This window comes from Prunus avium, chromosome 6, assembly GCF_965620075.1.
Source record: "Prunus avium chromosome 6, drPruAviu1.hap1.1, whole genome shotgun sequence".
Lineage (NCBI taxonomy): Eukaryota > Viridiplantae > Streptophyta > Magnoliopsida > Rosales > Rosaceae > Prunus > Prunus avium.
Genome location: NC_142289.1, coordinates 1,254,796 through 1,272,760, shown reverse-complemented (window position 1 = coordinate 1,272,760; position 17,965 = coordinate 1,254,796). Strand labels below are relative to the sequence as shown.

The following is a 17,965-nucleotide window of genomic DNA, read 5'->3' as shown; positions in this document are numbered from 1 at the left end:
AAAAAAGAATTGATATGCCAAAATTGATGAGATGACTAGACAATAGTTGAATGTGGGAGACTATATATCCGATATATATATTTAAAAAAAGCAGCCAGAGAGAAGAAAGAACAATAGAAAATAAAAAAGTGCCTCACAATAACACTACTGCAAACATTAGTCACTAACAAAACTGAACAAAGGAAGCAACGGCAAAAAATTTCTCACATTTATAAGTAACAACTACTCTAGCAATCTCACAGTTCCTAATTAAAACCACAACCCACTCTCATAAAAGAAGAGGAAATGTTCTCAATCCAACCTTTTGACTCGCTTAAGATACGACCATTCGGCAAACTATGATTTCTGTTTATCAGCACCATGAAATTTCCTTCCAGCTTCAACCGCTTCTCTGTAAAGAAAAAAGTGGTTAGAGCTTGCAACCCAGGGAAAGTGATAATAACTCTATGGAAAAAACAGGTCCTATTTTATAAATAAACCCCTTTTTTCTTAAACAGAAGCAAGCAACACAATTTGCATTTGATTTTGTTTTGCAAATAATAAGAAAACAGTACAACTAAGGGGGGAGAGGAGAAAGCAGAGCAGTTTTTGAATACAACCTGAAAGCATCTACAAGTGCCTGATTTTCAGGGTCCAGCCTGACACCTTCGTAAAAAGAATTGGCAGCTTCATCAAACTTCTGCAATAACAAATAAATATTTCATTGGATATTGTTCTTTTTTCATATAAAATTTCATTAGAAGCATCATGAGATGGTTAAGTGAGCACATGCCTGCAATAGGCGCAATGCTGCACCTTCTCGGTAGCAAGCTTTTGCCCAATCTGGTTTTAATGCCCTGCAGGCCTTTGCATCAGCTAAGGCATACTCAGGTTGACCAAGACGCATCCAACAAAGGCTTCGATTAGAAAACAAAGTACCATCGGTCGGGTCCATATCAATTGCCTGTAAATGCATGGCCAAACACAGAACTAAGTAGTAGTATTTCGTAAGCAAATAGAGTCAGTTGTTTCCCCATCAAGCACACTTGTCACTAAGCAGTAGTCTGAACAATCGAAAGTAGCCTGCTTAAACTCTCTATAGAGAAAAATAGGGCCCACAGTAATCCAATAAACTTGTCTTGAGCATGGGACCAACACATAACTTGCAACATAACTAGAAAATTGATTAGCATTAATAACAGAGGAAGATGTAAAACGCACCTGTGTATATGCATCAATGGCCATATTATAATCCTTTGTTTTGAAAGCATCATCTCCTCTTGATTTTGCTTCTGCAGCTTTCTTCTTCGCTTCAGGGGTCACCTGAATAAGTGGTAAGACACAAACACGAGACTACATAAATCTTTATGCTAAATTAAATTTCATAACATTGACATGCACAGCAGGGGCACATTTAGTTACAGGGTAAATGTTACCACCTCGGGGAGCTCTTGTTTCGGTGATGTAGAGTCTTTTGGCACATTAAGTTCCTTCAAGTTTCTAGCTTGTTCCTGCAAATTATCCCTTGAAAGTTAGGAATCTGAGGTAGCTTCAGGAATGCCAGCCAAATCTAGGGAATCCAATTATGTTCTGTGTTCATATATAAACATAGTTTATGAGACAATAAAGGAATTCCTGTTATGTTTTATGTACCCATAAACTACTGTACTCAACATATGCCAACCAATAAGTTTTGTGAAAGTATAATACAAATAAACACTTAAGAGGCCATATTAAGAATAAGGAGATCTAGTAAGATAGTTGTCCTCTCAAAATTAAAAGGTTGGAGAAATTCCTTTAGTCCCCTCACAAGGAAAATGACATGTCAAGATATTGTCACCTGTTGTCTGCTTGTTTCAGATTGCATATACTCAAGTATGCCGTCAACCGTCCATTTTGGGATGGTTTCAAGCTTTGATGTCAAGGGAAAGAGAATCTCAACAGCACTGCGGTTCCCTCTTGCAGCTGCGACCTGTATAGGCTTCAAACCATCCTGTGGTGCAATAAAAAGTCACCATTAATTTATCTGGTTTTTTCAGTCCCCATTTATTTTAAAAGGATGAATTTAACTAACATCTGTAATACTAAGAATCTATATGCAGCACTTCATGTAGAGCTACACTAATGGAGCAATTTTTAACAATCAGAAAGCATAATTCCTGTGTCAGGTAAGGTGGACTACCTCATCAGTGATATTGGGATCTGCTCCAGCTTTCAACAATAATTGTAAGATCTCTGGGCTGCCAATATCAGCAGCAATGTGCAAAGGGGTTGCACCACCTGCACTAATATTTACTTTGGCACCAGCCTATACAAACAAAAAATGGAAAAGTAAATGTTGCAAGTCAAAGGATGATCTAAAGATTAACCTGTCCAGAATACTTTCCAACACCCTACAAGTAAAAAATTGAATTTGTTTTTACAGATAAATTGTTTTGCTACATTGAATAGTAAGGCAGAAACTGAACCTGAATCAATAACTCTAAGCATGGCAGTGAACCAGCCGCAACAGAAGATAACAAAGGAGTAATACTGTCATCATTTTCAGAATTTGGCTGCAAAACAAAATTAACTATATGAACAAAACAATATAAGACAATCTCACCTCATAGTTCACTCTCTCTACAGAACTACCAAGCAAATAAGCATTTATGTAAAGAAGCATATCCATGACAGCTTACATTAGCATGGTGTTCTAACAAAACTTTCACAGCATCTTGTTGACCATGACCAGCAGCCCAAATCAAAGGAGTGCCAGCTTCACTTTGGGAATTAACATCAGCACCTTTGGAGATCAAATACCTCAGTAACTCAATGTCTCCTGTAAACAAGCACAAACCACAATATGATTCCTGTAATTTTATTAAGCCATAAAATGAAATGCTACTATGAGAACAAGTTTTTCAAAACCCACCTAGTCCAGCGGAATGATGAAGAGCTGTGGCCCCTAAATCACTGGCTATAGCAGGATTGGCACCAGAATCAAGCAGGTATTTTGCAGTATCAGTATGGCCTTGCCGAGCAGCATGAATAAGAGCAGTCTCACCTGTAAACAAGTAACAATTTCTAAAGGATAAGCTGTATGATATACCAATAAGTACACAAAGCTCTAGCCAGATTAGAAATATGTGTCTGCCTAAGTTTTCTATATTACTGTGAGATTCTACAGTTACATTTTGGTCTCGTTTACCAAAAATAGATAATGTATAACATTAAGCACAAACCGTCTTCGTCCTTTGTATCAACATCAAGCTTCAGTTCCTCCAGCAAGTACTTGCACACCTCAGTCTTGCCCTCTCTCGCCGCAAAATGAAGGGCCCCTCGCTTGTTGGCATCCTTAATATCAGCCACAGTTTTTGCCAAATCCTTCCCTTCATCAAGTTGCCCGGCCAAATCTGCCAAAGAGGAAACCCCCAATCATAAAAATTAATGATAATAATAATTCAATTACAACAACTGCCAATTAAAACAAGCAAAAATAACCAATTCATGATTGAAAAAATAAAATCAAACATCCATAGCAGAAAGAGAACATTTACTCACTCTTTAAGAGATCAAGATTCCCAGTAACAGCAGCATTGAGAAATTGTTGAACTTTATCCCTCACTGCAAAAAGTTACTTTTTTTTCATTGAAGATTCAAGGAGCTATTTTGATATATAAAGATGATATAAATTCGAAAAGTAATTAGGCTTATGCATCAGTATATAGACACATATACGTATTTAGAATCATGGGCAACCATAAATTAGTGAACTTTTTGCCTCGGACCATAAAAACACAAACCAGATTTAAAGGAAGAGTGCGTGATGGTTAGAGAAAGAACCTGCAAGGGCAGCTGAAGCGTCAGGGGCCATAAGGAGGGCAAAGCGAAGGAGAAGTAGTTTATTTGTCGGGTGTCTGAAGCTTTGACAGAAGGGGCCGAGTTTGTAAGTCGGAGGCTGTAAGCAGAGAGAATTCACTGGGAGTTCAACTTCGGTCGCCTTCGAGAAACAGAGACAGAAGAAGACGACCCAAGTTTTTCTGGGGTTTATGGTTTATGCCGAACAGGTGGAATTTGCAAAAGCAAAAAAAAAAAAAAAAAAAAAGAGGTCAAAATTTGCGGAGGCAAAATTTACTTTTCAACGAGTTTTACTTTACAGTGTAAAAGTAGTAACCCGTACCACCCACAATATTTTATTATTTTTTTTGGAGAGAAGGCGATAGAATTTCATTGAAGAAAGAATAAGTAAGTAGTACAAAAAAATCAAGTTATGTCGTCGGAAATTAGTCAAGTGTCTCTAAAACAATAGGCTCCGTCGTCAGTCTAATTGACTAATCTTACCCGCTCAACCACAAGTTATCTAGAAAGAAAGGTCATGCTTTTCCCAAAGGAAAAACAAAAAGGTTTGTTTGATGATAAATTTCTAAAGTATTTTCTTTTGGCTAGAGGATGGCCCTCTTTAGGTATTGAGTCTGTAATTCTTGCTTATTTTTGGTAAAAATTTACAAGTTGAGGATAATAAAAAGGAAAAAGGAAAAGAGTATCAGAGAGATACATGAAAGTAAAAATCTAAACTAAGGTGGTTGGTGTGAGTGGTTCGGCACTCTCATTCCTTAAGAGAGGTCAGGGTTCGATCCCTGCTCTTGTACGGAGTCACCACTTTTGCCAGTACTTTACCCCTTACGGGCCGACCAGGTGTGAGCGGGGATTAGTCTGGGTTGTGGTTAAAGCTTAAAGGTGCCACCCATAGTTGGGGCCCATCCAGGACCACCTCGTGATTCAGACAAAAAAAAAAAGTAAAAATCTAAAAGGATGAATTCTATTTATTAAATGTAATTGTTTCATAGTACATTCCTTGAATTCCATTTTGACAACATAAGATCGATGAGGCACAAAAATGAATTGTTCCATTCCATCATCAAACGTGTTGCGCAGTGCACCCAAGAGAGAAATTTGGATATTCAAAGTGTCAACTTGGAAAATTAAGCCCACTAAATCCTTCTCTAGCCAAACCAAACCAAACCAATTAGGTTCTCACGAGTGCCAATAAGACTTCTTTGCATGCTTGCGGCTTAACATTTTTCAATCAGTAAGCACAAATTAATCAACAAAGCCCTAATTAATTTTAAGCTTAAGCCGACCTCGATCTTCTTCCTCTTCTCTCTCCTCTCTTCTCTCCTGTTTTGTATAATCCTGTATGTATCTCTCTAGAAAGTAGAAAGCCGAAAGCAGAAAGTAGTCTCCTCTCCTCTCTCCTCTGTACAACCAGCAAAGCCATCTCACACTTCAATTTAAACTGCACCGCTGAACAAGAACGAGCTTTTTCCTTCCTCTTTTGCTTTCTCTCTCTGTCTGTACAAGCAAAGCGATCTGATGATCCACACTTCAAGAAGACTGCATCACTGAACAAGCCACAGCTTGAGCCCAATGCCTCAACTTGGTTTTTACCTGTTGTGGATTATCACCTACAAAAATAAAAACCCAATCCCGCAAGATGAAATGAGTTCATGTTTCAAAACAAGAATTTGGATGTTAATTTAATTACAATAAAGTTTTACATTACTAATTCAATACATATTTATAACTAGTAGACACAGTTTGATCATTTAAATCCATGCAAGTTTTTTTTTTCTTCTCCTTACAATACAATTGTAAATGTGAAATATATGTAACAGTATGAAGATTGCATAGGTACCTGGACTGCAAATCTTCCATGCATCTGTCTCGCTCCTAGGGCTTCCAAACGACGAGGACCGTCCACCCAATGACGATGTAGAATGGCGGGCGCTATTCGGGGTGGACACGGGACTCGGGGAAAACTGGCGGTTGACGGCAAAGTAAAGGTCAAGAGCGGGCAAGGTAGGGCAGAGCCTCTGACCCTCTTCCTCATTGAATCCAAACCCTAGCTCAATGCAGCCTTTGAGCTCGTGCAAGTCTTCGTCCGTGAGGACCATGTCATCGGAGTCGTTGATCCCATTCCTCCTCCTCTCCTGCCTGAGAATCTGGCGGCGCCGCTTCTCCCACGCAATGTCTCGTGGTGTCTCGCACATGGACAGCTGCTTGCTGAGGCGCTTCCGGTTCAGCATCTTGGGCGGCGCCAGCGGCATGTGCTGGAGCTCCTCCTCCGACGAGGAAAGGGAAAGCGATAGCGACGACGACGATGACGTCGGCGGTCTGCATTGCTCGTCCTTCATTTTTGTGTAATTAATTAATTGAATGAAGTATGTGGTGCGGTGGTGTACGTGTGTATATATACACTCGATGTGACGGTGGTGGCAGCGGCAGCGACTGGAAGCTGCCGCGCCAGCCAGGCAAAGATGGGTTCGATAGATTGAGTGTGGGATGGGGGTGGGGGGTTGGGGTTGGGGGCGTGGCGCTTTGTGTTTCCCCAAAAAAACTTTAGAAGGAGACAGGATCCGAGGAGTTTCGTATTCTGCGGTGCATGATCACCAGCCCGACCAGCTCAACCAGATGTTGTGAGAAGGGCTTTAATGGAGAAAAGACGGGTTGATGGACCTGCGGCGGTCTCGCACATCCCTTCCCATTTCCTCCATCCATTTCTAACTGTCCCTTCATTTGTTAATTTTGGATGGTACTTTAACCTTCTATTGTAACAAATATCATATATGTTGATCTGGGTTAGGCAATGAAGTGTGTGTGTCCATTCTCTTGCACCGAGTTCGATTTAATGGTTTATTCTAATAAATATCTTATATATGCTGACGTGGGTTAGGTAAGGCAGTGTGCTCATTCTCTTGCATTGAGTTCGATCCCTCTTCTATCGCTTGTATTTAAAAAATAAGATATAAATATCTTATATATGCTCGCCAAGTTTATGTATGTTTGTCTTTCTTGGGGGAGGAATATGTAATCCCATCTTACAGAATTTAAAGATTTCATATGAACATTCTTTTAGGGCAATGTTAATTTTAATTCCACCATGTATGTACATAAATATCAACAATAGCTTTGATATAAACTGTATCATTCTAGAATTCACAACTTTACATGTAAAAAGAAAAAAGAAAAAACACAAAAAGCAACGTTATGTGTATTTTGTCGAGCATTATGTATAGTTGATCAAGATAGAATTCTGTATGTCCTTTATTAGTTTCATGTTGGACAAAACGTAGGGATTTGGTCATTTTTTTAATTAAAGTTTTGAGAAGAATGAACCCTAAGTTATTGTACTACTAGTTGTGAGAGCTAAAGCTTGGTCGCGCAATGATCTGTTTCTGTACATTCTAGGAGACTAATTTGGTAGTTTTTTTGGTGAGGTTAGTCTAATTTTCATGGGAAATGAACTGATTGAAGTCAAGCTAACTAGTCCAAGGAATTAATGGTGAATTTTTTCCATCCGATTTCAGTGGTTCATTGAACAAATCATAACAATTATGTACGAGCATATTCTCCAAATTACGAAACAGAACACACACAAAAAATGCTAAATTTAGGCTCTTCTTTTACTGCAAATAGAAATTCTAACTGTGCTGCAACCAATCAGAACCTGTACAATCTACGATTCTTGCTCCCAATCATTGGTTTCCAACAACGTTTTCGTTTGTGAAGAATAATGAACGCCTCCCAGAAATGGAAACCCAAAACGACCTAGCAAACAAAAGAGCCCACATTGCGAACAAAGAAGACCAAAAAAAATCCACCCTCTCTCTGTTTCGTCTTGCCTGGTCTAGTCCTTGAGATCCAGGTAAGACCGGTAACGGTTTTTTATTAGACATGACTTAGTTTAACACCCTACCCCCAACCCCCCCATAGGAGAAGAATACAAAGAAAACCCAGAAACCCTTTTTTATTTTTCCGGGCGTACAGGAAAACTTCTTCTACTTGTTCATTGATCAGAGTCCTCTGTTTTCCTGTACGCCATTGACAGAGCACTCTGTCTCTGTGTTTCTCTTTTTCTTTTTCTTTTATTCTTTTCTATATATATATATATTAGGTAGCCATGCGCATCAAAACACACATCGTATTTTTTATTTCTTTTGTGTCTGTGTTCCTGAATGGCCTCCATGCTGCAAACTCGGACTCAGATTCATTGATCCTTGGCTGTGGCTCGGAGAATGAGGCCAAAGATGCAGATGGGAGGAAATGGCAACCAGACTCAAAGTACCTTACTGGATCTAAGGGAAGTCCGGCTCAAGCCCAATACCAGGACCCCGCACTTCTTTCTGAGGTTCCATACATGAAAGCCAGGATTTTCACCTCAAATGCCACATACAAGTTTCCAGTGAAACCCAAGCAGCGCTACATTATTAGACTCTATTTCTATCCGGCTGTTTATGGCAGTAACAATGCTGAGCAGTCCTATTTTGCGGTCATCGCCAATGGAATCACTGTCCTGCAAAACTTTAGTGCTTCAATCACTTGTAAGGCCCTTACGCAAGCTTATATCATGAGGGAGTATTTCCTGGCTCCCCTGAATAAGGATTCTCTAGAGGTCACCTTTTCGCCTTCCGCGGGCTTTGCTTTTGTGAATGGTATTGAGCTGATTGGAACGCCTGACATGTTCGGCAGCGCCACAATTGTCGGGGCTTCAGACCAGACTTTTGATGGCAAGAGTACAAATTTGCAGACCATGTTTAGAGTGAATATTGGTGGGCAGTTTATTTCACCCACCAATGACTCTGGCGCCCTAAGCAGGACATGGTATGATGACTTTGCTTATGTATTTGGTGCTCAACTTGGGGTCACTAACGAGGCCGCCAAAGATGTTAAAATTGACTACAAAGATATGCCAGGATATATTGCTCCTGTTGATATCTACAAGACCTCAAGATCCATGGGAGAAAAGAAGGACATCAACCTGAGTTACAATCTCACGTGGGTGTTCAACCAGGTTGATCCTAAATTCATGTACCTTGTGAGGTTACACTTTTGTGACTTTTACCTCAGCAAAACCAATCAGATAGTGTTCACTGTTTACATCAACAATCAAACTGCGGAGGCTGAAGCAGATGTGATCGGATGGACAGGAGGAAAGGGGGTGCCTACATACAGAGATTATGTGGTAGCACTCAAGGATGGTAGTGATGGTAACCTTTGGCTAGCTTTGCATCCTGCAACGAAATCCCGTCCTGAGTTCTACGATGCACTTATCAACGGAGTGGAGATATTCAAGCTTGAACAGGGTAAAACTTTGGCAGGACCTAACCCTAACCCTTCTGAAATGTTGGCAAAGGACCAGGAAAGAGAGAGAAGCTTTGAAAATCAGCAGCAGCAGGGAGGAAGTGGAACCAACAAAGCTCATGTGATTGGTGGAGCTGCTGGAGGAGCTGCAGCCTTTGGCATAGTGGCTGCATTGTGCATTGCTGTGTACCAAAGAAAGAAAAAAGCCCTAGGAACCGAAACACACACTTCTAGCTGGCTACCACTCTATGGCAATTCACATACCAGTGGCACCAAATCAACAATTTCAGGCAAGAGTACTGCTAGCAGCCACCTCACAACAGCTGCTCAAGGCCGTTGCAGGCGTTTCTCCTTTATCGAGATGAAACAAGCTACTAAGAGTTTTGATGAGTCTAATGTCATTGGTGTTGGAGGATTTGGAAAGGTGTACAAGGGTGTCATTGATGCAGGGACGAAAGTGGCCATCAAGAGGTCTAACCCACAATCAGAACAAGGAGTTCATGAATTCCAAACTGAAATTGAGATGCTTTCAGAGTTGAGGCATAAACACTTGGTCTCTCTGATTGGATTCTGTGACGAAGATAATGAAATGTGCTTGGTTTATGACTTCATGTCACGCGGGACTCTACGGGAGCATCTGTACAAGGGCAACAAATCTCAAGCTCAGCTGTCATGGAAGAAAAGGCTGGAGATTTGTATTGGAGCAGCAAAGGGACTTCACTACCTTCACACAGGGGCTAGGTGGACCATTATTCACAGGGATGTCAAGACAACAAACATTCTCTTGGATGAGAACTGGGAAGCCAAGGTTTCTGATTTTGGGCTCTCAAAGACTGGCCCCAACATGGACAATGGGCATGTTAGTACAGTGGTGAAGGGCAGCTTTGGCTACTTGGATCCTGAATATTTCAGGAGGCAACAGTTGACTGAAAAATCTGATGTCTACTCATTTGGGGTTGTTCTCTTTGAGGCATTGTGTGCAAGGCCTGCTCTGAATCCTAGCCTGCCAAAGGAACAGGTTAGTCTAGCAGACTGGGCCCTGCATTGCCAAAGAAAAGGAACTCTGGAGGACATCATTGATCCTCATCTCAAGGGGAAAGTCAACATGGAAAGCATCAAGAAATTTGCAGATACAGCTGAGAAGTGCTTGTCTGATGCAGGAACTGACCGCCCCACTTTGAATGACATCTTGTGGAACCTGGAGTTTGCTCTCCAGTTGCAGGACGACCCAGATGGTTCAAACCACTCTTCAAGACGCGCAAGAAGTGACTCCGACGATGCCCATCTAAGAAACCAGAACATGATGGCAATACATTACAGCAACCTCAGCCTTGGAAGTGAGAGTGATCTGAATGAAGAATCCAACAACAACAACAACACCAACTCAAATGAAACCACCGGCGACTCCAGCGCAATCTTCTCGCAGATTGTCAATCCAAAAGGGCGATGAGGGGAGCGCTCTTAAAGAATGATTTTCTGTGAGAGAAAGAAAGCAATGGGATTGATCAAGCAAATGCAACCAATTTACTAGATTAATTACTTTTCAGACAGAGGGTGATGCTTTCATTGTATGTTATTACTTTGTCTACTCTTTTTTTCCTATATACTCTCATTTAGTAGTATTACATTACATATTAATCGGACAGGCTATACATATGATTCTGTAGCAATTTGTACTCAAAACAAGTTCATACAGAGTCAAGTTTAATCTGCCTGGTGTTCTATATGATATTAAAAGTAATATTTGTATAAAATTAGCCTCTCTTCTAGCAGTATATTTAAATATACAGTATTATGTATGTAACGTAATGTAAACGTACTGTGTCATGTCGAAATTGGAAAGAACAAGAATCGTTTTGTCAGATTCTTGAGTTTTTGCCTTGTGCAGCAGTGTTGAGTAATAGTTGGAAAAACACAATCCATTTCTCCTTTCTGTTGAGAAGGAGCTAGCATTTGTGGTTGAATTGGTTGTTGGAGTGGAAACAAATACACCAGAAAAAAGCAAACACACAAACATCTTTAGATGGTTTGGCTGGCAAGGGTTTCTCTTCCTTGCTACTGGGCTTTTTGAATAACATCAGTTCATTCATTCATATGCATATTTGTTCTGTTCAGTTGACAAAGTCTTTTAAAATAACAATTAAAAGAAAGCACTTTCTACTTTATGAAAGAAAGAAAAATAGTGAAGAATGAATGGTTCACATTGGCAATGTTTAAGGTTCCTCTAACAAACAAACAAGGTGATGCCACTGTCATTGCCAGCACAAACTTAAAACAAGATAGTCAAAGAACAATCGACAGCATCTTTAGTTGATGGATAGCGTGTTACGCGTAGAGAGCATTTTCAAACTTGAAGGAAAGGAATCAACTGATCTGAATCTGAGAAGGAGACAGACATCCATACCCCATTGGAAGAACATCATGCTCAAATCTCAAATCGTTGGTTGGTTTCATTGTCTTGTCAAATTGCCACCTCCAATCCAATCATCACTTACTTGCACCAATTGTTTTGTTTGTTTATCTTTATATATTTTATTTTATTTTATTTTATATTAGTCTCTGCAACTTTCAATGATACTCCACTTCCTTCCACTAAGCAAGCAAGCAAGCAATGGCCTTGGCAGATGATAAACTTGCTTTTCGTTTTGAAAGACTTTCCCTTCCTTTGTATTATTTTTTATTCGACTAACCTCACTGTTAATTCATCCCATCATCTTTTTCTTTCTGGACACTGCAACATGACAAAATTCTTCCCCCTCCCTCTTTCTAAGGTCATTTCAAAAAGGGAAAATCATCATCTCCCCCTCTCCCTCTTTATCCATCCAAAAAAAACTCAAAAAGGTGTGCGACTTTTTCATCACCAATAATTGAGTACCCAAGTGTTCATTTGCCCAACACATGATAGATAGTTTATTGTAAGATTCACTTTGCCCAATTCATTAACAATTAGCCAAGTGCTCTGAAAGAAACCCATTAACTACATCTACCACTAATCCAATTGTTTTGTGGTTGTGATTTTCTTAATTGAGGATTACCGCACATCCTTACACTCCAAATCTTATTTGCACAAATTCAACCCAAGAACCTTACCTTACACTCAAAATCTTAAATGCATTCCATCATTTGCCACTACGTTTATCAGTTTATCTTCTTTCAGCACTTTGGCAAAATAGGGTAGGCCAACTCATTCAAGGTCAACAGTGTGGGGCCCCATCATTTCTAGCCCGCATTCTTGCAAGACGCATCACATGCCTCCACGTCTCCACATTGTTGCATGCCTTCCAGACTCCAGTCTGCTGCAAGAGACCAGACTGGACTTGCTCAATAAAAAGTATGAAGACTACTACTACCGTACCTGGGTTAAAGTTTTAAGCGAATAAAAGGCCAAAATTTTGAAAATCGCGGCCATGAAGTGGGGCCCGTTTTAGGATCTTTGACACAGACGCTAGTTTACTTACTTTCTCAGGCGTCAGACCTGGCTTTGGTCCTCTGTTCTACCCTTTGCGCAGAACAGAGCACTCTCTCTCTCTCTCTTTCTTGCAGGTTTTTTTTATATAAAAAATATTATTATTAGAAACAGTAACGGGTTGATATTATATGGAACACATTTTTCAAAAGGAATACGAATTTGTGTGAAAGGAAGAACATTTTTATTCTGGAACCAATGGGAAGGAACACACACATGATTTCATAAGTCGTGCAGGAGGAGGAAGATAACTCTTGATTAAACAGAGATTTTTTTTTATCAGTTTAAATTTATTTTCCAAAGACAAAGCAAAGTCTTCTCTTTCACACCTTACGATTTTTTTATGATCGTCTTTCACGCCTTTAGATAGCGTTGGGTTTTTTCTCTTTTCACTGCCCAAAGTGTGCACGGTTCTCTCTTCTTTTGTTTTCCTTAATTTCTGCTCATCTGGGTATTAATCTGATTTTGATGGGATATTTCAGTCCATCTCATTTCTCAGAATTAACCACGTAGGTCTTTGTTTTTCTTATCCTAATGAAAAAGATTGAATTTTGAGCAATATTATTCATCTCTGCATCTGCCTTTTTATTTTTCGAGATACTCCTCAATCTGGGTTGACAGGGTTTTTAGGATTTAGGGACTGGTTTTTTTAGGCTTGAGTGAACATGGATGAGGTTGAAGAAGCTAACAAAGCAGCTGTTGAGAGCTGCCACGGAGTTCTCAGCCATTTGTGTCAACCTAAGGGCCAGGTTCATTGTAAAAATTTACTGGCGGAAACTGAGGAGGCTGTGTTCAAGTTCAAGAGAGTTGTGTCTCTTCTGGGCAGTGGCTTAGGCCATGGAAGAGTGAGAAAGTTGAAGAAGTTCAAGCAGCCACCTTTGGCTCAAAATATCTTCCTAGATGGCCCTAATTACAGATTAGATATTTCAACAAAACCCCTCCAATTACTCCCAGCTACTTCTGTTGAAAACCGACGCGCAGAAAAGGATTCGAAGTATGGAAGTTCTCTGCGGCACACACAGAGCCAGAAAGTGTTTCTTGGAAACCCAAACCCAGTAGTGGATTTGGATATGAATATCAAGCTCCCTCTCCAAATTCCCAAAACAAAACCATTGCAACAGTATCATTTCCTCGAACAGAAGCATGAGCATCAGCAAGAGATACAAAGAATGCAGCTTCAGCCCCAACAGTTGAAATATCAGGCTGATACAATGTACTCTGGGAGAAACCGTGGCATCAACCTTGCATTTGATAGGTCTACCCGCACTCCCTCCATGTCGTCAGCCAGATCATTTGTATCATGTTTGAGCGTGGATGGTGGTGTGGCTAACACTCATTGCGATTCGTTCCAACTAATCCGCGGTGTGCCTCAGCCGCCTGATCGGATCTCACAACAACAAAGGAGGTGCAATGGTGCCGGGGAAAACAGAACTGTAAAATGCGGCAGTAGTGGTAAATGCCAGTATCCAAAGAAGAGGTGAGTCTTGACTCTGAAATTTATGTTTGAGTGCTGCTATACGAACCCTAAAATTAACTGAGTACACCTACACCTACTATCAAACTATTTATTGAATTACAAATTTACCCTAATATAAAAACCAAAAATGATATATTGAATTGACCCATGTCACCCATGTCTAAAGCTCTCTCCAATTTTGCCTCAAATGCAGTAGACTTCCATTTCACTTTCTGATCCTGCTTTCTCTTTGACCTCCTTCCATTGAGTAAGATTTTCAATGGGCTTCAGCACTGATTGATCCCTAGCATTTTGGTTTGATCCTATTCGATTAACTTCCTGGTTAGAGGCACTGAGCTTTGGCATTGGACTGTTGACCTCCTTCTCATCTATTTCAGCATCATAAACTTGTTTCCTGGAATCTATCGATAGTGAAAACAATGATTCGGAAGACTCTTCTTGAATTGAGATTTGCTGCTTACTATCAAACTCATCATCGACATGTCCTTCTTCGTAATCATCAGCTGCATCCAAATCACTTCCTTCTAAGTCTACCACATCTTCATATTCATCCTCATTGTTTTGGCAATTTTCGTATCTTTTGTTTAACGGATGAGCTGGTGCTACGCCTGATATAATGGAACCCAGAATCGGTTCCATCTCTTTTGGTATTTCCTCTTTCTCATCAGAGCTTTCCACCAAGCCATTGGTGACTTCCTTGGTAGTGGTAGATGATTCTTCATGATGGACCTTGGTAGTCAAATCCAACGTAACTTTCTTTTTGGCATCATTCTTTGATTGTTCTTCATTCTCCTCCTCTCTGTATACATTTTATTATTGAAAATAGGACACGAATTCATGTAAAAAGAGAAGTCTTGTTTAGGATTGGTATTAGGGTGTTGTGTGATAGATTGTATTAGGGTGTATTAGGGATATTTTTGGTAGTTAAATAGGGTGTACTTAGTTAATTTTACATTTTGATTAAAATATTAGGGTGTACTTAGATCATAGGGTGTACTCATTTAATTTTAGGATTCGTTTAGCAGCATGTCAAGTGGGTGTGGGTGAGCGTGTTGTTTGATTGCTTGTTTAATTAATTAATTTTGTTAATAGGAAAGTAAGGGTGAAAAGATCGTTTAAGGTTCCTGCCATTAGTAACAAGATTGCAGACATTCCAGCTGATGAATATTCATGGCGGAAATATGGGCAGAAGCCAATTAAGGGTTCCCCCTATCCTAGGTATTATTATTTTTTATATTCAAACATGCCTAGCTTCTGTTGTTTTATACAATATTGTGGTGAATTTGTTTATGGAAAGAAAAGCAATGTGAGTCTAATTGACAAGGGTTCGAACGTAGGGGATACTATAAGTGCAGCAGCATCAGAGGGTGTCCAGCGAGGAAACATGTTGAGAGAAGTCTTGAAGACCCTGCAATGCTCGTCGTCACCTACGAAGGTGAGCATAAGCATTCACCATCGGAGCAGTGAGAGTGATATTATTCTGTACTGCTACTAGTATAAACATTCAGCTTCAGACAGACTGCAGAAACATAAGCCAACTAGTATATTTACATGTGAAATATAATCTGTGGATCCCAGATCTGCATATCGATGAATGGTATTTCTATTTGCCTTGAGATAACGTAATGGTTTCTATTCAAGTAAATTAGATTTCCTCTTTTTTGGGCAAAGCCCGAATAGCAAAGCCAATTGTTTATACCAAGTAACAGATCCAAATCCAATCATTTGCACCATTCATCAGCCGAATTAATCCACGCTGTATAATCAAAATAAGACCCTTTTTGGTGGAAGGGACAAGATTGATTTGCACTCGGTCATTCTTACCCAAGTTAGCAAAATGATAACAAAACATAGCTGTCTTGTCCATACCACAAGGGTGCCAATGAAAGGGGGAACTTGGGAGCAAAACCAATTCGGATGCTACTAAAAGTCTAAAACTTTGCGATCATATCATGGCACAAATGCATCAGTAATAAAACTTGGTTGAAAGAAAAACTTATCCAATAAAATCCTACAAGCCGGTCGACTCTGTCATTGTTTACAAATGATAAAACAAGCAACAGCTGTCCTTGAAAAGAAATCCAAATCCATAATTAATAAAAGCCTCTAAACACCTGATCAAGATGAAACCAGTGATCAAAGGGGGAGTAGAAACTTCACTTAAGGGGAATGAACCTAGAAGAGTGAGTAGCACCAATACCAGGCCTTCCGTGCTTCACAGGCTTGTAACTTATAGAGAACTCAGCAAGATAATGACTGATCATTTCTGGCTTAATCTCAACCTGATTGAAGGTCTTGCCATTGTAAACTCCAATGATGCTCCCAATCATTTCGGGTACAATGATCATGTTTCGGAGGTGAGTCCTAACTGGCTCCGGTTTCTCACCTGGTGGTGCCTCCCTTTTCTGTTCCAAATCACCAGGAAACCCAACATAAATACAAAGATACACTCACAAAATGAATATAAGCACTGGTTGTAAATACAAAGATGCACTTGCTATATTCACTTCCTTGGCATCAACAAAGGCAACAAAAGTCCAGACACAAAATACCCACAAATAAAGAAAGACAGAGAACTCAATTTTTCATAAAATACTTGTAAGGTTACTTACCCCCTTCCCATTTATTAAATAGCAAAAATTATTCATAGGAAATGAAGAAGATAAAATGATGAAAAAATTACTCACACGGAACAAATATGCCAACCGTCAATTAGCCTTTTACACCAAAAATAAAATGTTTAATTCATAGGTTTGATAAATTGTATTGTATTGAAAGTTGGCTCCTAATGGGAAAAGTATACCACCACAGATATTGAATCGGTTTATAATGTGTTCTACAACATTATTTACTTCAAATAGAGTTGAATTCAGATATAATGGAAAACCAAGTAAAAATGAGGAATTTTCTGTCGGGCATCTACACATTCTGCATCCTACATTCCTTGATAGGAAACACAGGCATATACTACAACACTCAAACTACAAAAGAATCTATGTTCATGTATTACTATATCAACTTTTTCAGTCACCGGGAGCAAAAAAATGATTGATAAGTTGATAATAGACATCTTATTGATTGATAAGTTGATAAACCCATTATTCAAATATCAAAACGGTAAGGGAAAAAGGTCCAGACAGTCTCAGAAATCAAGCTAAAACAAATGAAAACACATGACAGCACACACAGATTAAGAGTTCTTACAGCTTTGCGCAGCTTCTTGATCAATGCCATTGGCTTTCTTTTCAAACCTCTCTGAAACCTGAACTCGTCAGACACCAATACGAAATAGTATTAAGCAAACAGATAATCTAGACATTACGTACACACATAAATCGAGACCTGCATAAAGAGTTAAAACCACAGATGCAAATATGTAAGCACCTTCTGCGAGCCCTGGCAGGGAAGAGCTTAACGAGCTCATCAGTGGACATATCAAGAAGAGCATCCAAATCGACGCCTCTGAAGCTGAACTTTTTAAACGTCCTCTTCTTCGGCACTCCGGCCACCGCCACATCAGCCTCCACATCCGCCTAACCCAGAAACCATCATAACAGGCATTCAGTTTGTTTTCCAAAGAAAAACATATAGAATTTTGGAAAATTATAATTGGAAGAAAACAAAAAACAAAAGTCCATTGAGAAATGGTTATTAATTAGTGAAAGGGCTTTGAGCTCACCATGTTTGCTGAAGATGAAGAGAATCCCTAATTCACAGAGAAAGAGAATCGGCGTCTGGTGAAGGTAGCAGTGGTAGTAGGGAAATTAGGGTTTTTAAAGATTGGTTTATATAGGTCCACGATATAATGGAGATTATTTGTTGGAGCTTGGATGTAGCTAGGCACGGCCCGACTATCCGGATTTTAACGGGTACCAGTATTAGTTCGAAACATTTTAGAAATTTGAATTGACGATTATGTA

At 39.7% G+C, this 17,965-nt stretch overlaps 5 protein-coding genes across 6 annotated transcripts; 2 read left to right on the top strand and 3 right to left on the bottom strand.

Moving 5' to 3' along the window:
• Positions 1-116: 116 nt before the first annotated feature.
• TPR10 (ankyrin repeat family protein) lies at positions 117-4,021 on the bottom strand. 2 transcript variants are annotated; one of them, XM_088254479.1, is made up of 13 exons: positions 3,805-4,021; positions 3,523-3,585; positions 3,204-3,374; positions 2,894-3,025; positions 2,661-2,800; positions 2,448-2,534; positions 2,162-2,287; positions 1,820-1,972; positions 1,416-1,490; positions 1,201-1,302; positions 773-943; positions 600-679; positions 117-391 (listed from the first exon to the last, which is right to left on the bottom strand). In XM_088254479.1, exons 1-13 carry the CDS (start codon positions 3,833-3,835, stop codon positions 337-339), a joined length of 1,386 nt encoding a protein of 461 aa, XP_088110605.1. In that variant the 5' UTR covers positions 3,836-4,021; the 3' UTR covers positions 117-336. The 2 variants fall into 2 exon arrangements, with proteins under 2 accessions (XP_088110605.1, XP_021811056.1); XM_021955364.2 differs by having other exon boundaries at positions 1,419-1,490.
• A 737-nt stretch (positions 4,022-4,758) lies between these two features.
• Positions 4,759-6,412, bottom strand: LOC110754308 (uncharacterized). The gene is made up of 2 exons (XM_021955366.2): positions 5,657-6,412; positions 4,759-5,426 (listed from the first exon to the last, which is right to left on the bottom strand). Exons 1-2 carry the CDS (start codon positions 6,153-6,155, stop codon positions 5,347-5,349), a joined length of 579 nt encoding a protein of 192 aa, XP_021811058.2. The 5' UTR covers positions 6,156-6,412; the 3' UTR covers positions 4,759-5,346.
• Positions 6,413-7,403: 991 nt separating this feature from the next.
• Positions 7,404-10,740, top strand: ANX1 (Malectin/receptor-like protein kinase family protein). The gene has a single exon (XM_021955328.2). It carries the CDS (start codon positions 7,922-7,924, stop codon positions 10,550-10,552), a length of 2,631 nt encoding a protein of 876 aa, XP_021811020.1. The 5' UTR covers positions 7,404-7,921; the 3' UTR covers positions 10,553-10,740.
• A 1,450-nt stretch (positions 10,741-12,190) lies between these two features.
• On the top strand, positions 12,191-15,634 carry WRKY39 (WRKY DNA-binding protein 39). Its single transcript, XM_021955372.2, has 3 exons — positions 12,191-14,045; positions 15,138-15,263; positions 15,383-15,634. Exons 1-3 carry the CDS (start codon positions 13,234-13,236, stop codon positions 15,510-15,512), a joined length of 1,068 nt encoding a protein of 355 aa, XP_021811064.1. The 5' UTR covers positions 12,191-13,233; the 3' UTR covers positions 15,513-15,634.
• Positions 15,635-16,011: 377 nt separating this feature from the next.
• LOC110754315 (small ribosomal subunit protein uS19x-like) lies at positions 16,012-17,885 on the bottom strand. The gene is made up of 4 exons (XM_021955373.2): positions 17,725-17,885; positions 17,430-17,578; positions 17,250-17,307; positions 16,012-16,450 (listed from the first exon to the last, which is right to left on the bottom strand). Exons 1-4 carry the CDS (start codon positions 17,725-17,727, stop codon positions 16,202-16,204), a joined length of 459 nt encoding a protein of 152 aa, XP_021811065.1. The 5' UTR covers positions 17,728-17,885; the 3' UTR covers positions 16,012-16,201.
• Positions 17,886-17,965: the final 80 nt, after the last annotated feature.

Excerpts from the sequence above, each read along its gene's own strand:
- TPR10 (XM_088254479.1), bottom strand. The coding sequence starts at position 3,835 with ATGGCCCCTGACGCTTCAGCTGCCCTTGCAG. Across the intron at positions 3,375-3,522 it reads GAATCTTGATCTCTTAAAGA|ATTTGGCCGGGCAACTTGAT; the intron begins GTGAGTAAATGT and ends CCTCTTTGGCAG. Across the intron at positions 392-599 it reads GCACTTGTAGATGCTTTCAG|AGAAGCGGTTGAAGCTGGAA; the intron begins GTTGTATTCAAA and ends TTTTCTTTACAG.
- LOC110754308 (XM_021955366.2), bottom strand. The coding sequence starts at position 6,155 with ATGAAGGACGAGCAATGCAGACCGCCGACGTCATCGTCGTCGTCGCTA. Across the intron at positions 5,427-5,656 it reads ATGGAAGATTTGCAGTCCAG|GTGATAATCCACAACAGGTA; the intron begins GTACCTATGCAA and ends TTATTTTTGTAG.
- ANX1 (XM_021955328.2), top strand. The coding sequence starts at position 7,922 with ATGCGCATCAAAACACACATCGTATTTTTTATTTCTTTTGTGTCTGTG.
- WRKY39 (XM_021955372.2), top strand. The coding sequence starts at position 13,234 with ATGGATGAGGTTGAAGAAGCTAACAAAGCAGCTGTTGAGAGCTGCCAC. Across the intron at positions 14,046-15,137 it reads TGCCAGTATCCAAAGAAGAG|GAAAGTAAGGGTGAAAAGAT; the intron begins GTGAGTCTTGAC and ends TTTTGTTAATAG. Across the intron at positions 15,264-15,382 it reads AAGGGTTCCCCCTATCCTAG|GGGATACTATAAGTGCAGCA; the intron begins GTATTATTATTT and ends GTTCGAACGTAG.
- LOC110754315 (XM_021955373.2), bottom strand. Across the intron at positions 17,308-17,429 it reads CCTGCCAGGGCTCGCAGAAG|GTTTCAGAGAGGTTTGAAAA; the intron begins GTGCTTACATAT and ends TGACGAGTTCAG. Across the intron at positions 16,451-17,249 it reads TCAAGAAGCTGCGCAAAGCT|AAAAGGGAGGCACCACCAGG; the intron begins GTAAGAACTCTT and ends GATTTGGAACAG.